This window comes from Tachyglossus aculeatus, chromosome X1 (genome assembly GCF_015852505.1).
Source record: "Tachyglossus aculeatus isolate mTacAcu1 chromosome X1, mTacAcu1.pri, whole genome shotgun sequence".
Classification (NCBI taxonomy): Eukaryota; Metazoa; Chordata; class Mammalia; order Monotremata; family Tachyglossidae; genus Tachyglossus; species Tachyglossus aculeatus.
The window spans coordinates 46,584,623-46,610,565 of record NC_052101.1 but is presented as its reverse complement, the minus strand read 5'-3'; the positions used below and the strand labels follow the sequence as shown (position 1 = coordinate 46,610,565).

At 42.5% G+C, this 25,943-nt stretch overlaps 1 protein-coding gene across 3 annotated transcripts in view; it reads right to left on the bottom strand.

Moving 5' to 3' along the window:
• Positions 1-25,943, bottom strand: part of FNIP1 (folliculin interacting protein 1) — a 142,420-nt gene that overhangs the window by 62,541 nt on the left and 53,936 nt on the right. For 2 of the 3 annotated variants that reach the window (XM_038740791.1, XM_038740793.1), the window contains exon 2: positions 8,111-8,237. In XM_038740791.1, the coding sequence (XP_038596719.1) occupies positions 8,111-8,237 (127 nt within the window). Of the gene's footprint in view, positions 1-8,110; positions 8,238-23,694; positions 24,322-25,943 lie in introns of those variants that run through there. The other variant, XM_038740792.1, reaches the window with a different exon arrangement.

Genomic DNA, 25,943 nt, shown 5'->3' with positions numbered 1-25,943 from the left:
ATTGAGCTCTTACTGTGTGCAGAGTACTGTACTAAGCACTTGGGAGAGTACAATATGACAGACACATTCCCTGCCCATGAGTTTACAGTCTAGAGGGAGGGACAGACATTAATATAAATAAATTATGGATATGTAAATGCATTGGGGCTGGGGTGGGTGGGATGAAGAAAGGGAGCAAGTCAGGGCAATGCAGAAGAGTGGGCGAGAAAGAAATAAGTTCTTAGGGAAGGCCTCTTGGAGGAGATGTGCCTCCAATAAGGCTTTGAGGGTGGGGAGGGAATTGGAGCACCTGGATTCTATCCCAACTCTGCCTGCTGGGTGACTTGGGGTAAATCACTTCCTTGTGCCTCAGTTTCCTCAGCTGTAAAATGGTAAGTCAATGTCCATTCTCTCCCTTCCCTTATACAGTCAGCACTTTGTGGGACAGGGGCTTCGTCTGACCTGATTATCTTGTAACTACTTCAGCACTTAATACCGTGCTTGTAACATAGTAAGCACTAACAAATGTCATCATTATTTTTGTAATCATTACTAGTAGCAGTTTGAAAACATTCTGGAGGGAGAAAAAAATTGTAGAAATTTAACTTAATTTTTTGAAACTGTATTTTAAAATAGGTCTTATGCTGAGGTAGGACTTTCTAGTAATAATTACAAAAATGCCCATGACTGATGGAAAGTCAAGATGTTCTAGTCTGTAAACTCCTTGAGGACAGGGATCATCTCTGCCAATTCTCTTGTGTTGTACCTTCCCAAATGCTTAGTATGGTGCTCTGCACACAGTAAATGCTCAGTAAATAGCATTGATTGATTGCCAGATGCTTGAAATATCATTGGCCCCTTTCTCGTTATTCCTTCCCCCGCCACATTCAGCAGACTGCTCATATATCTGTCTCCCCCTTCTAGACTGCAAGCCCGCTGTTGGGTAGGGACCGTCTCTATATGTTGCCAACTTGTACTTCCCAAGCGCTTAGTACAGTGCTCTGCACACAGTAAGCACTCAATAAATATGACTGACTGACTGAATGAATTATTGGCTAAATACACGAAATTTTGTTATAATACAGCCATATTCGATGTATTGCAGTCTAATGTAGGCTGCAACAGTCATTCAAGTACATCTACGAAGGCAGTTTTCTTTTGGAAAAATTGAAATTTGAATATTCCTTTAGAAAGCAATGAACACCACGATTTCAATTCATTATACATTTTGAAAGCAGCCTCTTTATACCATAAGATCAAACTGTTGTTTAAAATATCCCAGAGAGAACCAGAACACCATCCAGCGGCATGTGTAAATTCAGAGAGCCCTTAAAAAAGGTTTGAGAGAGGGTGAATTATTACTTCTTATAACCAAATCATGAACATCACTTGCCCTGTTCTTCCAAAATCGGTTCCTATATTTGAGCCCAGCACATGCTCAAGTGGTTTCTGTTTAAACTGGTAGGGTGAGAGCAGAACTGCCTTATTTTCTCATTTACTACCATTTCCTATAAAGCCTTCAAAGCATTTAATCTTCACTAACCTTACATCTGACCATTAACTCAAGAGAGTAATTTTATTGCTACTCAGATTGCCCATATATTATCTGAAAACTAGGTAGACTTAGATCGCCCTTAAAATTTACAAATATCAACTTTCCCTATGTAAGGAGATGGGAAACATTTTTCACATTTCTTTTACATAATTATCTGGATTGATTCAAATGTCAATTAATGACCTCTTCTGGGTAAATTCTAACAGAAATTGAGAATAAGTGAAACAGAAGGGTAGGATAGAGAGTTCAGAAGTCACTCCCTTGAAAAAGGCTACACAAAATCCTACACTTCTGTTGAGTGATTTACAAATTGTTCAGACAATCTCTAATGTTTTCCCAAGTCAAGTCAAAATATGGAATTGATGAACACAGCACATAATTAGGAGTACGGGGATTTAATTTTAATCCCAGGCAAACTGCTGACATTTGAAATACGTCTTTATTGTGCATGAGCCTGGCATATTTGGTAAAAATATTCTCGATTCATTCAAACTGCAAACAATTTTTGCTCCAATAATCTGGTGCCACAAAAATAACTAGTACTATAAAAGCCTGCGAGAAATCATTGGAGTTTCAGAAGACTGGATGAATTGTTTGCTATTGCTAAGAAACAATGAATGCATCAGTATGTTCTAGCATGGCATTCTACAACAGACCGTGAGGTTTTACATCGAGGTGATCCCAGGTCATTCGTTATGAACTTTGGACCAGGAACTTATTTTAGTATCAAATTAAAAAATTACAATACATTTAGAGAACGAGAGAAAGGTTGACTTTGCCATATAAAACTCCTGCTCTGGGTCTCAGTTCCTTCATCTGTAAAATGGGGATTAAGAGTGTGAGCCCCATGTGGGACAGGGACTGTGTCCAACCTGATTAACTTGTATTTGTCCCAGAGCTTCGAAGTGCTTAACAAGTGCCATAATTCTTTTGATTAGTATCATCATCATGAATATTTTCACTGTTGCTCAGACCCATAAGAATGGATTCCACCAGGCTCCCAACCTTCTGATAAAAGTTACTCTTGTATCTACATATGACATTTATAAATTTCATATTTAACCAAAGCTTGGCATTTCCCTGGAAAAAGACAAATCTATTATTCAGTAAAGTCTGATGCTTTTGTAAGCCCCCAATAAAAGCCCTCCAAAATTCTGACTTAGACTTCGTTATATACTGCCACAATGTGCAAAAGCATCAAGTTTCAACTACAACTTTTTTTTGTAGCTTAATGTGTCACTAGCAGCAAATAGTCCTAAACACAATCAGTTTTATAAAAAGGGCATCCAAAACACAATCAGTTTTATAAAAAGGGCATCCAACAATAACATATCACTTTATGTTTCTATGCATCTGTAGGGAGGTGCCTTTGGCTTTTTGTGGGTGGTAAATAGCTATTCCCTTTCACAGTGAGTGTACTCATCCCACACAGACTTCTTCCTGCAAAAGGGCAAATGAGTCTAGGAATTTGTTTAGAGCATTTTTCTCCCAGGTTACAAGTTGATGTCTGAAAAATATTTCTTTTCCACACCAAAAACCATGAGTGGTGACTAAACAGGATTACAAAGAAGTCAGAGTTTTGATTTAACTGTACAATTCTGCAAAAACTTAACAGTCAAACGAGGGTACATTTTTGGAAACCATCACTGGGGCTCATTAAAAAGGCAAATAAATGAAATTTTGAAAGATGAATGAGACCACAGTACCAAATGTCTAAAATGAAAAGAATTCCTCAGAAAGTTGGGAAATGTGAAGTAAATGTTAACAATCTGGCAAATAAATTACACTTTGGCACCTGTTAGAAGTGGGACAAATTCAGCATTTGCATCCTCATCTTAGGAACTCACAAATAGACTGCCAATCAGAAATAAAATGAAAATGATTTGTTGATCATTTTCACCACTGGGAAAAACCATTTCAGTGGCAGGCTTTTGATAACCTTTTGGTGAAAGGCTGTGACTTTCAAAGTCATGCAGAGAATCAATCAATCAATCAATCGTATTTATTGAGCGCTTACTATGTGCAGAGCACTGTACTAAGCGCTTGGGAAGTACAAATTGGCAACACATAGAGACAGTCCCTACCCAACAGTGGGCTCACAGTCTAAAAGGGGGAGACAGAGAACAGAACCAAACATACCAACAAAATAAAATAAATAGGATAGAAATGTACAAGTAAAATAAATAAATAAATAAATAAATAAATAAATAAATAAATAAATAAATAGAGTAATAAATATGTACAACCATATATACATATATACAGGTGCTGTGGGGAAGGGAAGGAGGTAAGATGGGGGGATGGAGAGGGGGACGAGGGGGAGAGGAAGGAAGGGGCTCAGTCTGGGAAGGCCTCCTGGAGGAGGTGAGCTCTCAGCAGGGCCTTGAAGGGAGGAAGAGAGCTAGCTTGGCGGAGGGGCAGAGGGAGGGCATTCCAGGCCCGGGGGATGATGTGGGCCAGGGGTCAACGGCGGGACAGGCGAGAACGAGGTACAGTGAGGAGATTAGCGGTAGAGGAGCGGAGGTTGCGGGCTGGGCAGTAGAAGGAGAGAAGGGAGGTGAGGTAGGAGGGGGCGAGGTGATGGAGAGCCTTGAAGCCCAGGGTGAGGAGTTTCTGCCTGATGCACAGATTGATTGGTAGCCACTGGAGATTTTTGAGGAGGGGAGTAATATGCCCAGAGCGTTTCTGGACAAAGATAATCCGGGCAGCAGCATGAAGTATGGATTGAAGTGGAGAGAGACACGAGGATGGGAGATCAGAGAGAAGGCTGGTGCAGTAGTCCAGACGGGATAGGATGAGAGCTTGAATGAGCAGGGTAGCAGTTTGGATGGAGAGGAAAGGGCGGATCTTGGCAATGTTGCGGAGCTGAGACCGGCAGGTTTTGGTGACGGCTTGGATGTGAGGGGTGAATGAGTGAGCGGAGTCGAGGACGACACCAAGGTTGCGGGCTTGTGAGACGGGAAGGATGGTAGTGCCGTCAACAGAGATGGGAAAGTCAGGGAGAGGACAGGGTTTGGGAGGGAAGACAAGGAGCTCAGTCTTCGACATGTTGAGCTTTAGGTGGCGGGCGGACATCCAGATGGAGATGTCCTGAAGGCAGGAGGAGATGCGAGCCTGGAGGGAGGGGGAGAGAGCAGGGGCAGAGATGTAGATCTGGGTGTCATCAGCGTAGAGATGATAGTTGAAGCCGTGGGAGCGAATGAGGTCACCAAGGGAGTGAGTGTAGATTGAGAACAGAAGGGGACCAAGCACTGAACCTTGGGGAACCCCCACAGTAAGAGGATGGGAGGGGGAGGAGGAGCCTGCAAAAGAGACTGAGAAAGAACGACCGGAGAGATAAGAGGAGAACCAGGAGAGGACGGAGTCTGTGAAGCCAAGGTCAGATAGCGTGTTGAGGAGAAGGGGGTGGTCCACAGTGTCAAAGGCAGCTGAGAGGTCGAGGAGGATTAGGACAGAATATGAGCCGTTGGATTTGGCAAGCAGGAGGTCATTGGTGACCTTTGAGAGGGCAGTTTCCGTGGAATAAAGGGGACGGAAGCCAGACTGGAGGGGGTCGAGGAGAGAGTTGTTGTTGAGGAATTCTAGGCAGCGCGTGTAGACAACTCGTTCAAGGAGTTTGGAAAGGAATGGTAGGAGGGATATGGGGCGATAACTAGAAGGTGAGGTGGGGTCAAGAGAGGGTTTTTTTAGGATGGGAGAGACATGGGCATGTTTGAAGGCAGAGGGGAAGAAACCAGTGGAGAGTGAGTGGCTGAAGATGGAAGTTAAGGAGGGGAGAAGGGATGGAGCGAGAGATTTCATAAGATGAGAGGGAATGGGGTCAGAAGCACAGGTGGCCGGAGTAGCACTTGAGAGGAGGGAGGAGAGTTCCTCTGAGGATACCGCTGGGAAGGATGGGAGAGTAGCAGAGAGTGTTGAGAGCCGGGGGGATGGAGAAAGGGGGGAAGAGACTTTGGGGAGGTCGGACCTGATGGATTTAATTTTGTTAATGAAGTAGAAGGCCAGATCGTTGGGGGTGAGGGAAGGAGGAGGGGGAGGAACCGGGGGCCTGAGAAGGGAGTTGAATGTACGGAAGAGCTGGCGGGGGTGATGGGCTTGGGTGTCAATAAGGGAGGAGAAATAGTTTTGTCTGGCAGAAGAGAGGGCTGAGTTAAGGCAGGAAAGGATAAACTTGAAGTGAACGAGGTTGGCATGGTGTTTAGACTTTCGCCAGCAGCGTTCGGCAGCTCGAGCATAAGAGCGAAGGAGGCGGACAGTGGCAGTGATCCAGGGCTGTGGGTTAGTGGTGCGAGAGCGGCGAAGGGAAAGGGGAGCGAGTGAGTCTAGCTGAGTAGAAAGGGTAGAGTTGAGAGCAGTAATCTGATCATCAAGACTGGGTAGAGAGGAGAGGGCGGCGAGGTGAGGTGTGAGGCGCTCCGAAAGATGGGTGGGGTCCAGAGAGCGGAGATCTCTGTGAGGGAGTAATATGGATTTACAGGGGAAAGGAGTGTGAGTGAGGAGGCAGGTGAGAAGATTATGATCAGAGAGAGGGATAACAGAGTTGGTGAGGGTGGACACAGTGCAGCGGTAGGAGATGATGAGGTCGAGGGTATGACCAAGTTGGTGAGTGGGCGAGGTGGGGTGGAGGAAGAGGTTGGCAGCGTCAAGGAGAGATAGAAGGCGGGCGGCAGAGGAGTCGTTAGGGATATCCATGTGGATATTGAAGTCTCCGAGGATCAGAGTGGGCATGGAGAAGGAGAGAAGGAAGGTGAGGAAGGGGTCAAAGTCGTTAAAGAAGTTGGAAGTGGGGCCGGGAGGGCGGTAGATGACGGCTACAAGAATCTGGAGGGGGTGGTAGAGGCGAATAATGTGGGCTTCAAAGGAAGGGAAGGAAAGGGAAGGGGGAGGAGGGATAGTGCGGAAGCGACATTGGGGGGCGAGAAGGAAACCGACACCTCCTCCTTTTCCGGTGAGTCTGGGGGAGTGGGAGAAGAAGAGGCCTGCACTGCAGAGAGCAGCAGAAGAGACTGTGTCGTCCGGCGACAGCCATGTTTCAGTTAGGGCGAGGAGGAGTAGAGAACTGGAAAGGAAAAGGTCCAGGATGAAAGGGGTCTTACTTAAAACGGAGCAGGGGTTCCAGAGGCCACACTTGGCAGCAGCTGTCGAGGGTGGGGAGGGAGGGGGAAGGGTGCGAGGGGTGGGGAGGGTTTGGATTGGGATGAGTTGACGGGGGCCTGGGCGGGGAGAGTGGGAAGGGGGGTGGCGATGGGAAAGGAGAACTGGGATGGGGTGGGGGCGGGGAGAAGGGGAGGGAGGGGGCCGGGAGGGAGAAGCGGAGGACCTGCGTTGGTACAGAGGAATCCTTGGTAGGGGGTGAGGGGGAGCGGTCTTGGTGGGTGAGAGGGAGGGAAACAGCTGGGTGGGAGAGGGGAAGGGGAAGGTGAGGAATGGGAATGGCAGTTGGGAGCAAGGGAACTGAAAGTTCATGGTGAGGTCAGCAGGGCGAGTGACAGTACAGCGGGGGGTTAACAATTGAGATGCAGAAGCAATAAAACAGTAGCAATGATAAAAGTAGGCGATGGGGGGGAATTGAGTTTGCTGATCAAGATCAGGCAGCTGGCTCAGTGGAAAGAGCACAAGCTTTGGAGTCAGAGGTCATGGGTTCAAATCCCAGCTCTGCCAATTGTAAGCTGTGTGACTTTGGGCAAGTCACAACTTCTCTGTACCTCAGTTACCTCAACTGTAAAATGGGGATTAAGACTGTAAGCCCCCTGTGGTACAACCTGATCACCTTGTAACCTCCCAAGCACTTAGAACAGTGCTTTGCACATAGTAAGTACTTAATAAATGCCATCATTATTATTATCAGGGAGTAGTAGCATTTCCTGAGCACCATTTGGTGCGGTGCACGCACTAGGGGCTTGAGAAGTGCAGGATAACAAAGCAACGTGTCCACTAGGAGAAAGACATGGAAATCTGTACAAGTAGAGTGATAAAAGAGTAAATGAATGAAACAGACATAAATCCATGAGTCTTAAGGAAGGTTCAGAAGTGCTCAGGTTGGCCCAGGGTACTGGGAGCTTTTGCCTGCCTGTCCAGACGATAAGGTGGCAACAGGAGCAGCAGCAGGGATTCAGGTCTGATTCTCTCTCACGAGCCAGTTCAGAATTTCCCTAGTACAGTGCTCAAGCACTTATTACAGTGCTCTGCACACAGTAAGCACTTAAATGCAATTGAATGAACGACTGAATGAAGCAATTTCCAGATGGTTGGCATCTGGGGACCAGAGAACTGGCAATATCAGTTTTCAAAACATTAACTTCATTAATCCTATTTTGAAGTGAAATAAAATGAATTTGTTCCCAACAACAATGCATTTCCTCAAAAACTAGTTTCTAAGGGCAACCGGTTAAGAATGATTATTGGAGAGATTTAAAAATACAAAAACACAACCTCAAATTAAAACCAGGATAATGCACCACTTTTTTGGTTCCAGTAGCATTACAGACACAAAATACCATACTCCTGATCTCAGTTACCATCTTTAAATTAACATAACAATCTTAACAATATGAAATATAAATTAACAATGCTCACCGACACGGATATGTCTTCAGTTTTTCTTTTAGCACTGGAATCAAATAAGACATTTCGCCCTCGTCTTTCACAGTCCTGGTACACTATCAGTCGGATCTGGCTTGGATCGAACTCTGGTAAAGGCCAGCTTCAATACAAAAAAATAAAAATGAAAAGGTCTTTAATTCAACAATACTGGATATAAATGTCTTGTTTCCCCCACATGTTCTTAAAAATGAAATCTAAAATGTATGACACAAAGGTATTGTTAGATTGTGAGTCCATGCGGGACAGGGACTAACAACTGCCTTGTACCTAATCCAGTGCATTGGACAGGGTAAGCACTTAATAAATCCCATAGCAACTATTACTAAACCCTCTTCCTGTGACAAATTGTACCAGAATATTAGCCAGTTTGTAAAATCTATACATTTAGTTATGCAAATGAAAAACAAGGCTTTGAAATTGGGACCTTTAGGCTTTAAATAGTAAGAAAAAACCAAAATACCATGGTTGTAGTTTTCATTTTAAGCAAAGCTTGAATTTAAGCACCCAATGTATTCATTACTCATGATGCGGCATGAAACGTGGGACAGAGTGCACTGACTGTATGGCTATTTTAATACCTTTTAAAGCACCATTCTAGGGGTCTGTGGTCTTACAGGAGATTGTCTTAGTGGTTACCCTTGATCCTTTACTTCTTTAAGCAGGTGGGACCAAAGGTATGTTACTTTGAGAGGAATCGCTTAGTACCCTGAAGTGCTTATGGAAAAACCTGAAAGCAACAAGAAACTGTAAAGAATTCTCCATCATCTCCCCAGCTACTGAGAAACAGGAGGTTAAAGAGAAACAAAGATGATGTGGGGCTCCAAGATATGGAAGGCAAAGGAATATGGCTTATGATCAGGTTGTCCCATGTGGGGCTCACAGTCAATCCCCATTTTACAGATGAGGTAACTGGGGCACAGAGAAGTTAAGTGACTTGCCCAAAGTCACGCAGCTGACAATTGGCAGAGCTGGGATTAGAACCCATGACCTCTGGCTCCCAAGCCCGTGCTCTTTCCACTGAGCCATGCTGCTTCGCTTCTCTCTCTGTCTCTCTCTCTCTATATATATATGTACATACACACACATATATACATGTATATAAATATATTTTTAATGGTATTTATTAAGTGCTTACTATGTGCCAGGCACTGTGCTAAGCACTGGGGTAGCTTCAAGCTAATCAGAATGGACACAGTCCATGTTCCACAAGGGGCTCAAAAGCCCAATCCCCATTTTACAGATGAGGTAACTGAGTAATCGAGACGTGTAGTGACCTGCCCAAAGTGACACAGCAGACAAGTGGCAGATCTGCAACTAATACTCAGGTCCCCTGACTCACAGGCCCATACTCTTTCCATTAGGCCACACTGCTTTTTAGTAAGATATTTTTACTCTGGAAAAGAATCAAAATTCACAGTATGGATATACGGAAAGGATGTGAAGAAACTGTATTGATTCATGAACCATCTTCCTAGATCGGCTGGGATGGATCCACACAACCAGTCACATAACTTTTCTATGCCTAAATTTCCTCATCTGTAAAATGGGGGCTAAATACCTGTTCTCCCTCCCCCTTAGACTGTGAGTGCCACGAAGGACAAGGGCAGGGTCTGTCCTGATTATCTTCTATCTACCCCAGCACTTGGTTCACTGCTTGGCACTTAGTAAGCTCTTAAAATGCCACAATTATTACAATTTTTACCTTCCCTGTGCCAATACCTGCCTGTGGAGGAACAGGACTTGGCAGTCACTGGTAAAAACACAAAGGGAGGTATGCTGTTTACCAACCTCTCCAAGTTCTAGTGGCCAGACTCAGTTTCAGCAGAGTCAAAATAGGGCCAGAAGTCAGAACCGAGACAGGTTACATTCAAATGTTGCCTAAAATTGTGAGTGAGGTTACACACCTGTGTCAGAGAGAAATATCACCGATTCTGCAGCCTTATTTTGATGTTTCAAATGCCTAGAAATGGGGATATGTGCTGCTACTATTGTACTTCTGGTACCTAGTCATCATTACAGCAGCACAGAATTTACTGCTTGGTCCACTTGGGAGAAGTTAATAAACAATGAATAGCTATCTTAAGTGCCTGGGGAAGGAAGTCCACTTCTTAATCAATGAAGCAGCAAGGCCTAGTGAAAGCAGCGTGGTTTAGTGGAAAGAGCACAGGCTTGGGAGTCAGAGGACGTGGGTTCTAATCCCGGCTCTGCCACTTGTCTGCTGTGTTACCTTGGGCAAGCCACTTAAGGTCTCTGTGCTGCAGTTATCTCATCTGCAATATGGAGATTAAGATTGTGAGGCCTATGTGGGGCAACCTGATTACCTTGAATCTACCCCAGTGCTTAGAACCGTGCTTGGCACATAGTAAACACTTACCAAATACCATAATTATTTTACTAGTATTATTATAGAGCACAGGCATAAGATCAGAAGGACATGGATTCTCACCCCGGCTCCCTCACTTGTCTGCTGTGTGACCTTGGGCAAGTCACTTCACTTCCTCTGTGTCTCAGTTATCTTATCTGTAAAATGGGAATGAGGACTGTGAGCCCCATGTGGGACTGGGGCTGTGTCCAACCAGATTAGCTTGTATCTATCCCAGAATTTAGTACAGTACCTGGCACATAGTAAGTGCTTAAAAAAATGCCACAAAAACAAAGCAACACCAAAAAAATTAACATTTAGCTGTAGAACAGTGTAGAGAAGCTGTGAAAAAGCAAGAACATATAAAAAGCATAAGGCACAGGAAAATGAGACAGTCATGAGGAATAAACTGCTGTCCTGCCTCTAGCCTGGTTCAACCTGCCCCTTCATATCCGACAGACCTACTAAAAATCACATCTCCTCCAAGAGGCCTTCCATGACTAGGCCCTTATTTCCCTACCTCATTCACCCTCCTCTCTGCATCGAGGGTGTGTGCCCATTAAGCACTTCAATACTCACCCCAGCATTTTTATATACATATATATAGCCTAACATTCTGTCGCTTGCCCTGTCTGTTATTTATTTTGGTGTCTGTTTCCTCCACTGGACTGTATGCTCTGTGAGGGCAGGAATATTCTGTATTTGGGTCCCAAATATGTATTATAAAAGATTCCAAGCAATTAGTACAGTACTCTACAAATAGTAAGTGGGCAATAAATAAGATTTATTGATTGATGGAAAGAAGCTAAAAGCCCAAAGGGCCTAGAATTCTTATAAATATGCAAATAGGGCTAATTAACACAAAAATAGCCCAAATCACTTAGAAATTTTCAGAATAATTGCATTCTTGTGATCTCATTTTTTTTTCAGTTCAACTTTGACTTTAATGGTATTTATTAAGCACTTTCTAAGAGTTGAGAGTTAAGTGCTGGTACAAGTATATGATAATCATACATGACACAAGGGGTTTACAATCTAAGAGTGAGGGGCATCAGGCATCTTATCCCCATTTTACAAATATGGGAACTGAAAATACAAGAGGTTAAGTGACTTAGCCAAGGTCAAAGAGCAGGCCGGTGACTGAACTAGGACTAGAACTCAGATGTCCTGACTCCAAGACTGATGCCCTTTCTACTAGGTCTAAACTCAGATTTGAGGTTTTTAGGTGCCACACTTTTAGATGTGTGGATAACCACACACACACACACACACACACACACACACACACACACACACACACACACACACACACACACACACACACACACACACCCCAGCATCATGCAATAGGCATTCAATAAATATTTGCTGGTTATAATGGCAATGATAGAAGGGTTTGAGAATTGAGATCATGGGTCTCGTTCCCATTGCCAGTTCCCAAGAGCTTAAATCGGTGCTCTGCCACAGTAAATCAATCAATGAACGGTATTTATTGAGTATTTACTGTGTGCAGAACACTGTACTAAGCACATGGGGGAGTACAATACGGCAGAGTTGGCAGACACATTCTCTGACTGATCTTCTGGGTGAGATTCTAAACTATTTTTACCTTCCTTTCTCAGTTTACCTCTCAGAAAAGCCATCTCTGGAGTTCCTAATTAGACAGATTACTGATCAGATCTACGATGTCACGTCTCATGTCATCTGAAGCAACACCATGCAATGATAATTAATAATAATAACAATAATAATAATGATGATGATGGTATTTGTTAAGTGCTTACTATGTGCCAAGCCCTGTTCTAAGTGCTGGCCAAGCCCAGAACCAGAGATCTCGAACGAGTCCATAGGCAGGAAAGCCTTGAATTTTAGGGGCATAAATTGAGACTTGGAAGCACATTAGGTTCCCTGGAAGAAAAGTCAATTTGGATTATGGAGGTTCTCCAACCTACTAAGCACCAAGAGCCAAACACAGTGGCTCCCAAATGCAGCCTCTCCAGTCCCCTCCACGCTCTGGAATCAGCTGAGCAGCAGAATGCTAAAAACATCTGGCTTTGGGTGCAGCTCAGGGACACAACTACAATTCCCCTACAACCAAAGGTGAAATACGTTAGGACTCATTAGTCTTGTAGTATTCATTCAATCTCATTTATTGAGCACTTAATATGTGCAAAGCACTACACCAAGCAGTTGGGTTAGTACACTGTATCAATACACAGACACATTCCCTGTCCACAATGAGCTTACAGATGCTATAACACTTCATTTCAGGGATAAATAATTATTGTCAGAACCAAATATAGCAACAATATTTATTGGGTGTTTTGTTACCGAGCACTATACTGAACATAACTATAAAAGCAGAACAAATTCACTTTCCTCTCAGAATCATACACTCCTAAGAAGGGCATGATCCCATACTACAGACTTTATGAAAAGGAGGAAATAGACATAGCTAACCACTCATGCATAGGTATGATACACAAGCTGGAATGGACAGCTTGCCTAGAGTGGTGTGGATTAATCAGGGAAGACTTTTGTGTGTATGTGTGGCATTTATTAAGTGCTTATTAATATTTATGTGTCTACTTATGTGTAAATACTAATACTTATGTCTCGGCCACTGTACTAAGCACTGGGGTAGATACACATTAATTAAGTTTGGACACAGTCCATGTCCTACATGGGGTTCGCAGTCTTAATCCCCATTTTAAAGATGAGGTCACTGAGGCACAAAGAAGTTACGTGAGTTGTCCAAGATCACACAACATCCTGAAGGAATGTTTTAACGTTCCTTTAATGGAGGGAATAAATGGATAGAGATGGATAAAAAGGAGGGAGAGCATTCTAGGCAGGAGACATTACATTGTAAGCTCCTTGTGGACAGGGAACTTGGGTCTTGTTACAGTTGCGCTCTCCCAAGTGTTTCAAACAATGCCTAGCCCTCAGTATGTGCCCAACAGATATCACTGATGGAAGACCTTTAGCTAAGGCTCAGAGGGGAGAAATGGTCACAGGATGCTAGCGGTTTTGCATGAGCAAAGAGGAAAGAATGAACTGTGGTGTAGCAATCAATAGCATTTACTGAGTGCTTACTGTGCACACAACACTGTACTAAGCACTTGGGAGAGGACAAAAGAGTTGCTAGAACCAATCACTGCCCTAAAAGAGCTTACAGTCTAGCAATACAGGAGAGCAGTTAAGGACAGGGAAGCCAGTTGGTAAAGGGGCATAATAATAATAATAGCAATAATAATAGTAGCACTTGTTAAGCGCTTATGGGCTATGTACTGTTCTAAGCACTGCGGCAGCTACAAGATAACCAGAACCCCCCACATGAGGCCCACAGTCTAAGTAGGAGGAAGAACAAGTATTGAATCCCTATTTTGCTGAAGTGGGAACTGAGGCACAGAGAAGTGGAGTGACTTGCCCAAGGTCACACAGCAGGTAGATGATGATGATGACGATGGTATTTGTTAAGCACTTACTATGTGTGAAGCACTGTTCTAAGCACTGGGTGGGAGACAAGGTGATCAGGTTGTTCCACGTGGGGCTCACAGTCTTAATCCCCATTTTACAGATGAGGTAACTGAGGCATAGAGAAGTTAAGTGATTTGCCCAAAGTCACACAGCTGACAAGTGGCGGAGCCGGGACTGGAACCAATGACCTTTGACTCCAAAACCCATGCTCTTTCCACTGAGCCATGCTGCTTCCCAAAAGGCACGAAACTATTTTCAGGAGTTTTAATAAAATTAAGGGTTGGGATTACATGATCTAGTCAAAGCTTGATGAAGATCATTCAGCTCTGCAATGTGTATAGGAGACCAAAATGAAATATAGACTTAATCTTATTTAACAAGGAAGAATCAGGAGAGATCACTACTTTGAGGTATTTATTCATTTGAATGTATTTAGAGTTTTTTTTTAAGTGCATATTTTTTCAGTCTTTACAAAAACTTTTAGAACCTGTCATTCACATTCCATTCCTTTCCTAACCTTCATCCTGAGTAGGACACAGTAAATGCTCTATATCTTTGGGATTGTCTGCTTATAAAAAGCTCCAAGAGCAGATTATGCATTCTTGACAGCACGATAATAAGCTGTGACACACTTGATCCCATTTAAAAGATTCTTAGATTTTCCTTACGTAATTTTACCCTGTTCATTTTCAACATACATAAACTAAATATTTCCACACAAAATACTTCTTGCAAAAACTCTCATACATCTATACTATGTCACACATACATGAACAGGCATACTAGATATTTTCATGGCCATTCCAACCAACGGTCACCACTCTATCGTTTTTGTACTGTAAAAAAAAAAATGTTCACTGGCATCATTCAAATAGTCCTTGAAACAAAACAAACCAAACTAAGTTTGTTAAAAAAAAAGGGGCAATTTAAATAGGAGAGGGGCACATAGTAGAAAGCCTCTACTAGGCCTGGGGCAGTTACAGAGCCAGGACCCTCGCCTGTAAGTCATCAGACAGTATGTCTGCTAACCATATAGGAAAACCTACTTTGGATAAGCAGTGTGCCATCAGAGTCTAAGGACCCAGAACAAACCACTCTCTCTCCCTCTTGCTGTAGCCCTCACACATAGGAGCAATTCACTGTCGAGATGCTCACTGGAGAGCAAGGAAATACAAAGAGGGGCATTCTTTCCAGCTGTCGAATGATATGCTACATGCAAATTTGAAAAAAAAGGGGTCTTCATTCTTCCAAGTTTTAATTTCTAAGAAAACCTACATTTTGTGAGAGGGCTGTTTCTCCAGTGTAACAGTAGGATCCAGCTTTTTAAGATTACCACATAATCTGCCTGCTCATAAAAATAACCTTGAGCACTTTGATACTCATCCCAGCTCATCAACACTTTAGTAAACATCATTATAATTTATTTTGCCTGTCCATAATGTATTTTAGTAGCCATTTCCCCACAGAATGTAAAATCCTTGTGGCAGGGATCACTTCTACCAACTAGGTTTTATTCTACTTTCCCAAGTAAGTGCTCAATAAGGAGAAGCAGCATGGCCTAATGGATGGAGCAACCGTCCTGGGAGTCAGAAGGACCTAAGTTCTAATCCTACTCCACTACTATTCTGTTTTAAGACCTTGGGAAAGTCACTTTTCATCGGTAAAATGTGAGTCCCATGTAGGTCATGGACTGTGACCTGACAGCTACCTCAGTGCTTGCATCTACCTCAGTGCTTAGTTTGGTGCCTGGCACATAGTAAGTGCTTAATAAATGCCATAAAAAAATATAATTGATTGAATCCATTCCCATCATTTCAGGTATAGAAACAGTACCATTCCCCTGTGCTGAAAGACTATAAATTAATCATATTTTTTGAGCGCTTACTGTGTGCAGAACACTGTACTAAGCATTTGGGAAGAGTACAATACAACGGAGTTGGTAGACACATTCCCTGCCCACAAAGAGCTCACAGTCCCATGGGGGAGACAGACACTAATATAAATAAATTATGGATATGTACATAAATGCTTTGGGACTGAGGGTGGAGCGAACCACTCAATCAATCGTATTTATTGAGCGCTTACTGTGTGCACAGCACTGAACAGCGCTTGGGAAGTACAAGTTGGCAACATATAGAGACGGTCCCTACCCAACAGTGGGCTCACAGTCTAGAAGGGGGAGACAGAGAACAAAACCAAACATATTAACAAAATAAAATAAATAGAATAGATATGTACAAGTAAAATAAATAGAGTAATAAATATGTACAAACATGTATACATATATATACAGGTGCTGTGGGGAAGGGAAGGAGGTAAGGTGGGGGGATGGAGGGGGAGGAGGGGGAGAGGAGAGGAAGGAGGGGGCTCAGTCTGGGAAGGCTTCCTGGAGGAGGTGAGCTCTCAGTAGGGCCTTGAAGGGAATAAAGGAAGCAAATCGAGGTGACGCAGAAGGGAGTGGGAAAAGATGAAATGAGGGCTTAATCAGGGAAGGCCTCTTAGGGAAGATGTGCCTTCAATAAGGTTTTGAAGGAGCGGGGGAATGGATATGAAGAGGGAGAGTGTTTCAGGCCAGAGGCAGGATATGGGCAAGAGGTCAGCGGAGAGATTGACGAAATCAAGGTCCAGTGAGTAGGTGAGCATTAGAACAGCAAAGCGTGAGGGTTGGGTTGTAGTAGGAGAGCAGTGAGGTGAGGTAGGAAAGAGGCAAAGTGATTAAGTACTTTATACTACAAAGGACAGCCAACTCTTTGCCCCTCAATTCCTCCTCACTACACTGCCATTACATGGTGTACTTTCACAAAACCAATATCTAGAACAGCCCCAGTGAGCTGAAGAAAAGTATGGTGTTCTCCTTTTCCATACATCCAAACTTGGGAGCATCTGTGGCCAGCCTAGTGCTTTTCCAAGAATTCCAATCAGTTTAAGAGGGTCCCAGGGATAGCCCAATTCCATCAAGCTTTCTCTCCCAACCCATTCCAAGTCCTCCCCAATATTTATCCTATCCTAATCCCTTCAATGATCCTAGACTGAAATAAGCAAATGCTTTTTCTGAAGGCTGATAGTCAAACGGTCATCTGTGATCTCCCTTAGACCTGGCCCAGGGAAGTCCCAAGGGTCAAGAGCCAGAACTTTCTCAAAATATGGGAAGATCAATTTTATGATTTGTCCACATCACTGAACTATATTTGAAAATACAGAAATTCATCCAAAAATAGAGGTTACATTTTTTTCAAAATAAAAATAAAATGGTATTAACTGCTTACAACGAGAACCGCAATGGCCTAGTGGAAAGAGCATGGGCCCGGGAATCAGAGGAGCTGGGTTCTAATCCCATTCTGCCACTTGCCTGCTGTGACCTTGGGTAAATCACTTCACTTCTCTGTGCCTCAGTTCCCTCATCTGTAAAATGGAGATTCGATATCTGTTTTTCCTCCTACTTAGACTGTGAGCCCTATGTGGGACCTGATAATCTTCTACCTACCCCAGCGCCAAGACAGTGCTTGGGACATAGGAAGCATTAAAATACCACAATTATTCTGATTATTATTGTTATTATTATGTGTCCAGCAGTGTTCTAAGCACTAGGATAGAAATAAATTTATCACATTGGACACAGTCCCTGTCCCACATGGGGCTCACACTCTAAATTGGAAAGATTGCATCCCCATTTTGCAGAGGAGGCAACTGAGACACAGAGAAGTGAAGTGACTACCCCAAGGACGCATGGCAAACAAATGGTGGAGCCAGAATTAGAACCCAGGTCCTGTGACATATCTGTACTTATGGACATACCTGCAATTTTATTTATTTATATTAATGTCTGTCTCCCCCTTGAGACCAGAAGCTCGTTGTGAACAGAGTATGTGTCTGCTATATTCTTATATTGTACTCTCCCAAGCACTTAGTTCAGCACTCTGCACACCACAGGGGCTCAATAAATACAACTGACTGACTGTCAGATTCCCACCTGTAACCTTTTGTGTCAAAAAGCATGTGGTCTTCTTCCTGGGGGCCTGAGAAATTGGAATTGTTGTAAAAGGCTTCAGGGCTAATCTGCCAGGTGGTCTGAGATCTTCTTTGGTGGGTCCAGTCTGCTCTGACTACAGGATCTCTGGGGGACACAACTGTTCCCTCTCCAGTTTCCCTTTCCCCACAAAAGGAAACAGATGCAACCAACTCCTCCAGTCAGTTTCAGGAGACACTTCTCCTGTAACCCCATCTTTTTGGCCCCCAGCAGGGCTTGGGACATAACTGCCCTGCCTGGAAAGTTACCCACATTCCTTTAGCCAGCTTGTATGTGTGTGTGCTGTGAGGGGCCGGCCTGACGACCCCTGCCTTCTCCCATCTACCCCTAATTATGCAGGGATGTTGAAAAAGAGGTGTTTCCAAGCCAGGATTCCACTGGCCTCTCCAGAGAACCCTGGAGAAACTCCCAACCAGCCCTCTACCCCAGTTTCCCCACAACATAGATAGAGAAAGGGTCAGGGAGTTAGAAGGACCTAGGTTCTCATCCCAGCTCTGCCACTTGTGTGCTGTGTGATTTTGGGCAGTTTAGTTCACTTCTCTGTGCCTTAGTTACCTCATCTGCAAAATGGAGATTAAGATTCAACCCCACGTGGGACAGGGACTATGGGCAACCTGATTGGCCTATATCTTCTCCAGTGCTTAGAACAGTGCTTGACGCATAGTAAAGCGCTTAACAAATACTATCATTATCATTATTATTTGATATGCCACGGCTTTTTACTGAAGTTCAGATTCCTGAGGCAAACTGGAAGACCCGATTGCTGACCCTGTGAAACCTCTACCTGTCTTGAAAAAAACTATCATTTTTGCTCACTGATGTTACAACCACTAGGCATAATATTTGGAGGGCTTTATCAACTGAGACTGCTTTTAAAGACTGTAAACATTTCATTCATTTAATAGTGCTTATTGAAAACCTTTGTACAGAGTACTTCACTAGGTTTTTGGGAGACTATAGTGAAAGTAAAAGCCAACGTAGTTTCTTTTGTAATCTCCTAAGCAAAGTAGGTCCTGCTCGATACTTCTGATGCCAGTGTGTGATCAAGGGAAAAATGTTTCTTTACCTAATATTGAAGAAGTCTACAATTAACAAAGCTTCTTCTCCTTCAAGTCTCCATCTACTTTTCAATGGTCAATGAAATCAAAATTATGGGAATTGCCTGTAGACATAAAATGAAACTAAAGAACTAATTTATTTTGTCCTCCCACTTTTGATTCACTGAAATAGCCATTCTTATTTGAATAGTGATTATGTTTAAAAAACAACTCACTTAGATTACAAACAATTATTACACTTAATTTATTGAAATTAAAGTTCTAAACACAGAAAATTTATCTTCCATTCAAATGGTGTGGGAAGGAATAGCATGTCCATAATGACAGGTTTCTGAATAGAATCCCAAACCCTGGTTTGGGATTAGTAACTGGATGTAGGAGACCTTAAAAATAGCCTACAAATGTACAGAATTTTCAAGTGCATAGAGATGGGAAGGCAGACTTCACTCCAAAGGGGGCTGTTAAATTGAAAAAAAATCACACAGAACACTTATCTTTAAAAGGTCAAAAAAACATGGTTGTAGCTGCTCTCTACTATATTTCTAAAGAGGCAGGATGAAAGTCATTTTCAAAATACTCTCTAGGAACTAACGTTTACAAAAAAATGTATTTTTTACACTATCACCAATTGAATATTGTTTCAGCCATTAATTAGTACATGTTTTTCCACTTGGACACGTTTAAAGAGGATAACCAAGAATGCTGAAAAGTTTCTATGATCATCTATTCAAGGAAACAGATTTTTCTTCTTAGGTTATGCAACTGTGTAAAGGATATTGTATATATTTATCCACCCACAGAGTGGCGAATATTAGTTAAGCAGTGAGTAAAGTATAAACAAGTCAGAGGTATGGTTCTTGAATGGATCCCTAATATCAATCAATAGTTGCTCAGTCAACATTCGGGGAACAGCACCCTGGATTCCATCATTTCTGGGTGACATTGAAATCCAGAAAGGGAAGCTTGGAAGGTTCTGTATTTTCTTGATTTTTATGAAAATGAAGTGATTTCTCAGGGATTTTTTCCAGTGGAACTGCTAGATTGAGGGATTACCTTAAATTTATCCCCAATATATGGGAAACCATAGACCTTCTCCTCATGTTTGCCACTATATGGAAAACCATAGACCTTCTCCTCATGTTTGCCACTGTCACTTCTTTTTTTGAACAGTCAGTACTTTCAACAGCTACTCAAATGTGGAAGTCAAACTCAACAACGCAGCGGGCTGGTAACATAAAAACAATGACAAATAAGTAATCAGGAATATTGCATAAATAACAAAACAAATTCCAAATAAAGTAAAGCCCCTTTGGCAGTACTGTTTAGTAAAATGAATTTAAGGTCAAACGATTATTTTCACCCTTATTTTAACCGTAAGTCTATAAACTGCATGGTGATGAATCACTGCTACCTATTTTTAAAAAGCTCTACGCAAAGGATATTTATAGTTTAGGCCAGCTTATCTGTTCTGCATGTTTTTCATGTTAACGCCTTTACAGAATGCTGATAGAAACAGCCCAACTGCCCAGCAGGCAATCTGGGCTATATGGTTCTGAAGATGGTACAAATCAATCAGTGAATCAATGGTATTTATTAAGCACTGTGTGAAAAGCACTAAACTGAGCACCTGGGAGGGTACAATACCCTAGACACAATCTCTGTCACTTAAGGAGCTTACAGGGGTCGGGGGGAGAGAGACATGAAAATGAATTAAAGGTAAGGGAAGCGGCAGACTACAAAGATATGATCCTCCTCTTGAAGCTCCAGAAGGAGCAACCATCTCTCCCTAGTTGGTACGGCGTACTCCTATTCTCCCCAGAGTCACTGTCCAGACCCTAAGCCTGACGCAGCTATCCACAATGTATCTCTCTGAAGGCCCCCTACAAGGTGCCTTATCAGAAGAAGAGTGATCATTACAGATGAAGTGCTGAAAGCGTGGATCCCGTACCCTGTCCCCAAATGGCCCTACCACTCCTGTGTGCAAAACATCACAGCGGGGTGTCTTGGCAGCCCTCGGCTATGCACAGGGAGGAGGGTGTAGGAAAGAACAGATATGCTCGCAGCCTCACATTTACGTATGGGCAGACACAATCTCCTACCAGTGCTCATAATTCAACCACAATCTGTTCTCTTCATCCATTCACAGAGGAAAAGTGGGCTCAGAGATTACAGTGGTGGAACAGTACCGGAGAAAGTTTTGTCCAAAGGAATAGTAAATTTCAAAATTCCCATCAATCTAGCTTTGCAGAAGGAAATTCTCATTTGGGAAAACACAAGGGCTTCCAGAAATCTTTGAAACCTTACAATGCTGACATTTTTCTGACCCGTCCCTCTTTTGCTTTAATCCATTCTAAGATTATTTACATGGCTTGGCAGAGATATGACACTCTCACAGCTGGTTGGTGAATTATATGAGGGTTTCTTTAACACTCCGCTTCTGACCACCCAATATCGATTTCTGGATTCCGTTCTCCTAGAAGGACTGCCTGGCATAAGGAATGATCACCTTCTTACTTCTGAAAGGGAAGTAATCTCGTGATCTCTTATTTTAGTCTCCCATTAAAAATCATCTGAAAGGTGAAGACATTTAGATGGGCTCCAGTAAATTATCTAGGTAATTCATCCCCCCACATTTTATGTCTCTCTGAAATAACCTTATAAACGACTTGCTAATGTGGATCTAATATAACCACTTGACTTCTTCTACCTTGTCACGTTTAATTTGTATTCCGCTTAAGCCACCTTGGCCAAGATAAATCAAGTTTTGGTAGTTACTTTTTCCTCATGTACAATGACTTAAAGATCGCTGGGCAATATTGTATATTCCAGAACTACAAGGACCACTGAGGACCCTCCTGAGTTCCAGACAAGGGAGGGTGAACATGACGTAACACATGGCGAAACACGATGACATTTCCTGCACCATTTTATGGAAGGTTGCAGATTCGGCTCAATGCTAGAACATTTCTTCTGGGAAGACTTCCTCCAGGGTCTTTTTGTTTCCCTACCAGAGCTGACACCCGCCTCTAGACTGTTTTAGCCTGTTGTGGGCAGGGATTGTCTCTCTTTATTGCTGTACTGTACTTTCCAAGTGCATAGAACAGTGCTCTGCACACAATGAGTGTTCAATACATACAACCAAATGAATGAATTAATCAGAGCAGTCGAGCTCTACAGTGTGCGGGGGAGGGGGCAGATGGCTCGGCTTTCAAAAAGTTTTTCATGGTTATAAAGGTGTCCAGTTCCCCAACTGCTACTAGCTGAGGGACCAACCAGCTGAAAACCAGACTGGTGTAAAATCAGAAAAAGTGCTTCGTTAACCAGAATGTATGCTCTGAACGCTGCCATTTATCTTCCATTGAGTCCTGAGAAAAGTCCAGTTGCATCAAGGTTTCAATTCTAATCGGTGATCCATTATGTCATTTTCTAAAATGTAATTACCATCATGAACGGATCAACATCTGAGCAGTTAATTTACTTTCAAGCTTATTAAATGCCCCAAAATCCTAATGTTTGACACAGACATCTGCAAGACAGTTAATCCAGTCACAGCCTACAAAAAGCTGATTGACTTCTTATCCGGGCTCTGGAAAATATTCTACCGTGCATAGAAGAATTATAAACAGGGAAGCCAGAACTTCCCCTATTTGCTTAAGATGGAGCTGAAGATAACCAATTTTCAACTTTGAGTGGATTTGTACTATCAAATGGAGGGGTGGAAACTCAGGAATAGCCAACAATTGCAATCGGCATTTCCTAGACTGTGAGGAAGCACAAATAAAGTAAGTTTCCAGTGTCTACACAGGTTTATTGTCTTGGTTTAAATACTGATGAAGAACTAGAAAATGTACAACACTGTAAACATAATGGAGTTGAGTAAGAGCTTATTTCATTAAGAGACAATATTTGGGTTTTGTCACTGGGTAACTCACCCCAGACACAGTTAGGGAAAACATGTAAAACCTAAGAACTGGTTATTTGCATTTTTGTTTCTATACTTTAAAAATTTTAAGAACCTTATTCATGTCACATTACTAATTTCAGTCTTGACAGTACGGCTAAATTGCTTTAAGAACAACAGTAACTGGAATAAAGAGTTAATTCATATTGTAATTAATAGTAAACCACTTAAAATATTTAAGCAGTTTAGATGAGTCTAGGGAGAGTACAAATGCGAAGGGTTAATGGTCTGCAATTAAAGTTTCAATTTAAAATGCATTTCTGAAAATAGACTTGCGGTATATTTAAAGGAAATCATTTTCTAGGCACCTGTTCAATTTCAGGAGGGTTTTTCTATTTACGTACAAATGTATGGTGATTCGCATACATTCACTAAGGTGGAATTGATGTTTTTCTACATGTATGCATAAACAATCGCTTAAAATTTGAATTAAAAACACATACAAGAACAAGGCTCTTTTGGGAAAATAATTCATTAACATAAAGGTGGTGCTTCACAAATTCCAGAGTATACAAACATGAATTTACCATAAACATTTTCAGTAAAAAAATACATCACTGATTCCTCTCTTACTGAGATGAAAATCCACCTTCAAAATATCAGCTCTTACAATATCAATCAGACATTTATGAACAAAATCAGAACATTATTTCCACAGCTAAATTGTACCTTAGTTGCATCTTTGTCCCCTTAGGAGCTCCACTTTCCGAAATCCCTAAAAACTCCAATTATGCACGGCTGCCAGCCCAGGTTAATAATAGCAAGGAACCATATTCATCCAAAACCACAAGACTGTCAGGTGACATACTGAGAGGTCTGAATTTAACTCAAACAAAAGACTCTCCATGCTGCACTGCAAAAAGCTTAATCCTAGCAACAGGACCACAGGGAGAAAAAAAAAAAGCCCTTAAGAAAACACTTGCCCAAGGCTTCTGCTTGGGGATCCATCTACTCTGCTTTACAGTTTCATAACTAAAATCCTGTCCTTTCTTTTCACTGCAGAGTCCACGATTTTTGAGAAAGTCAACATTGCCTGCTTTTCGTTTCCTCAAGCGAATTCCTGCAGAGAAGAGACGATCAATCTAATTCGATGGAAAGCTAAGTGCTGCTTTGGCAGCTCACACGGACTATATGTGCCAGTTTAATCTATTCTTCTTTTGACGCGAATCCGATATGGGTTGAGTCTCCTGACCAAGGTCCCCCGGCAACTGGGGCAATTGCCCCGGGTCTCAGACGATCCAAATCTGTCCGGAATTCAGACGGATCCAGGGAGAGAGAGAAAACAGAGTAGCCTCCTCTCAAACTACCACCCTCCTCCCTTTACATTCCTTGAAGCTGCAGGATGCCTGTGTTGGACCCTGCTGACAGGCAAAGCCAGACGACTGGAAAAGCAAGCACTCACAGTCATCATGTGACTCAGAGCTGTCAGTTTTGTGCCACCTGGATCTGCGATGAACCTGCCAACCAATCCCAGCTTTACACAAGATCCATGCCCACAGATTTCATCCTTAAAACCCAATCTCCAAGTGTGAAAGTTAGTACAGTTATGCTACATTTCTTGGTGGACACAGAACTGACAGTCTCTCTAAACTGCAGAGGAGATTTTTACTAAAACGATTCCCTCTTGTATGGTAGAATCTTTGTAGCTTTGTATTTTCACTAAAATTTTTATGCTTTATTTTTCTGCAGCTGCACACAGATGCTATCTGCTCTCCAAGACGATCAAAGAATGCTCTATAGAACTGTAGAAACAAGAGGAACACCTAACTAGACAGCAATATAACACAGATTGGCAAGTATGTGAAATAATACATGAATAATCACTGTATTAAGTGCTTGGGAGAGTACAATGAAACAGAATAAGCACACTCCTTGCCCATAATGAGCTCACCGTCTAGAGGGGGAAAAACAGACATTCATATGAATAAATTAGTAATTTGTAATACATAATTTAAAGATATGTACATAAGTGCTGTGGGGTTGGGACAAATATCAAATGTCCAAAGCTTCACAGTCTCTAAATAAGTCTCTAAAGCTAAAGCCATTGACTACAACATGTGAATCAAACCTCTCTTGCTACAAGGCGCCTCTCGACCCTGCTCAAGAATTCAAGAAAAGGTGAAATCAAGTACAATAGACAGCAACCACAAGGTAAAGGCGATCTACATTTGGGTAAATAAGAGTTGGGTTATATTACTTTCTAAATAAATGTTGCAATTGATTCATCAAAAAGATAAAAAAAAAATGTACCAACCAATCAATGCCATTTATGGAGTACTTACTGTTTGCAGAGCACTGTACTATGCCCTTGGGAGAGTACACTACAACAGAGTTGGTAGACACATTCCCTGCTCACAACAAATTGACGGTCTAGATTGGGGTGGGGAATCTATGTTCAAGACAAAAGACAAAAAGGAGATGAAAAGGTAAACAGACCATTAGCCACTCTTGAAGAAAACTCTCCAATAAGTACATTTGAGGAATGTCTTCCCTTGGGGGAAAAGGATGAAACAATATAGGAGAGGCTAGGAAGTAGGCTGGGAGAAGTAGTGTGGTGCAGTGGAGAGAGCATGGGCCTGGGAGACTGAAGGAACCGGATTTAAATCCCGGCTCTGCGAATTGTTTGCTGTGTAGTGTTGGGCAAGTCACAACTTCTCTGTGCCTCAGTTTCCTCACCTGTAAAATGAGGATACAAGTTCTCCCTACTACTTAGACTGTGATTCCCATGCAGGACAGGGGCTGTGTCCGGCCTAATCACGTGTACCGACCCCGGTGCATGTTTGACATTTAGTAACCACTTAACAAATACCACAAAAAAAGTAAGAGGGCAAGGGTGCTACCGAAATGTGAGGGGTTCACAGATCTTCATCTGTTTTGGGGGGGAACCTCTTACTTAGTAAGCTTGGAGTAAGTAATTT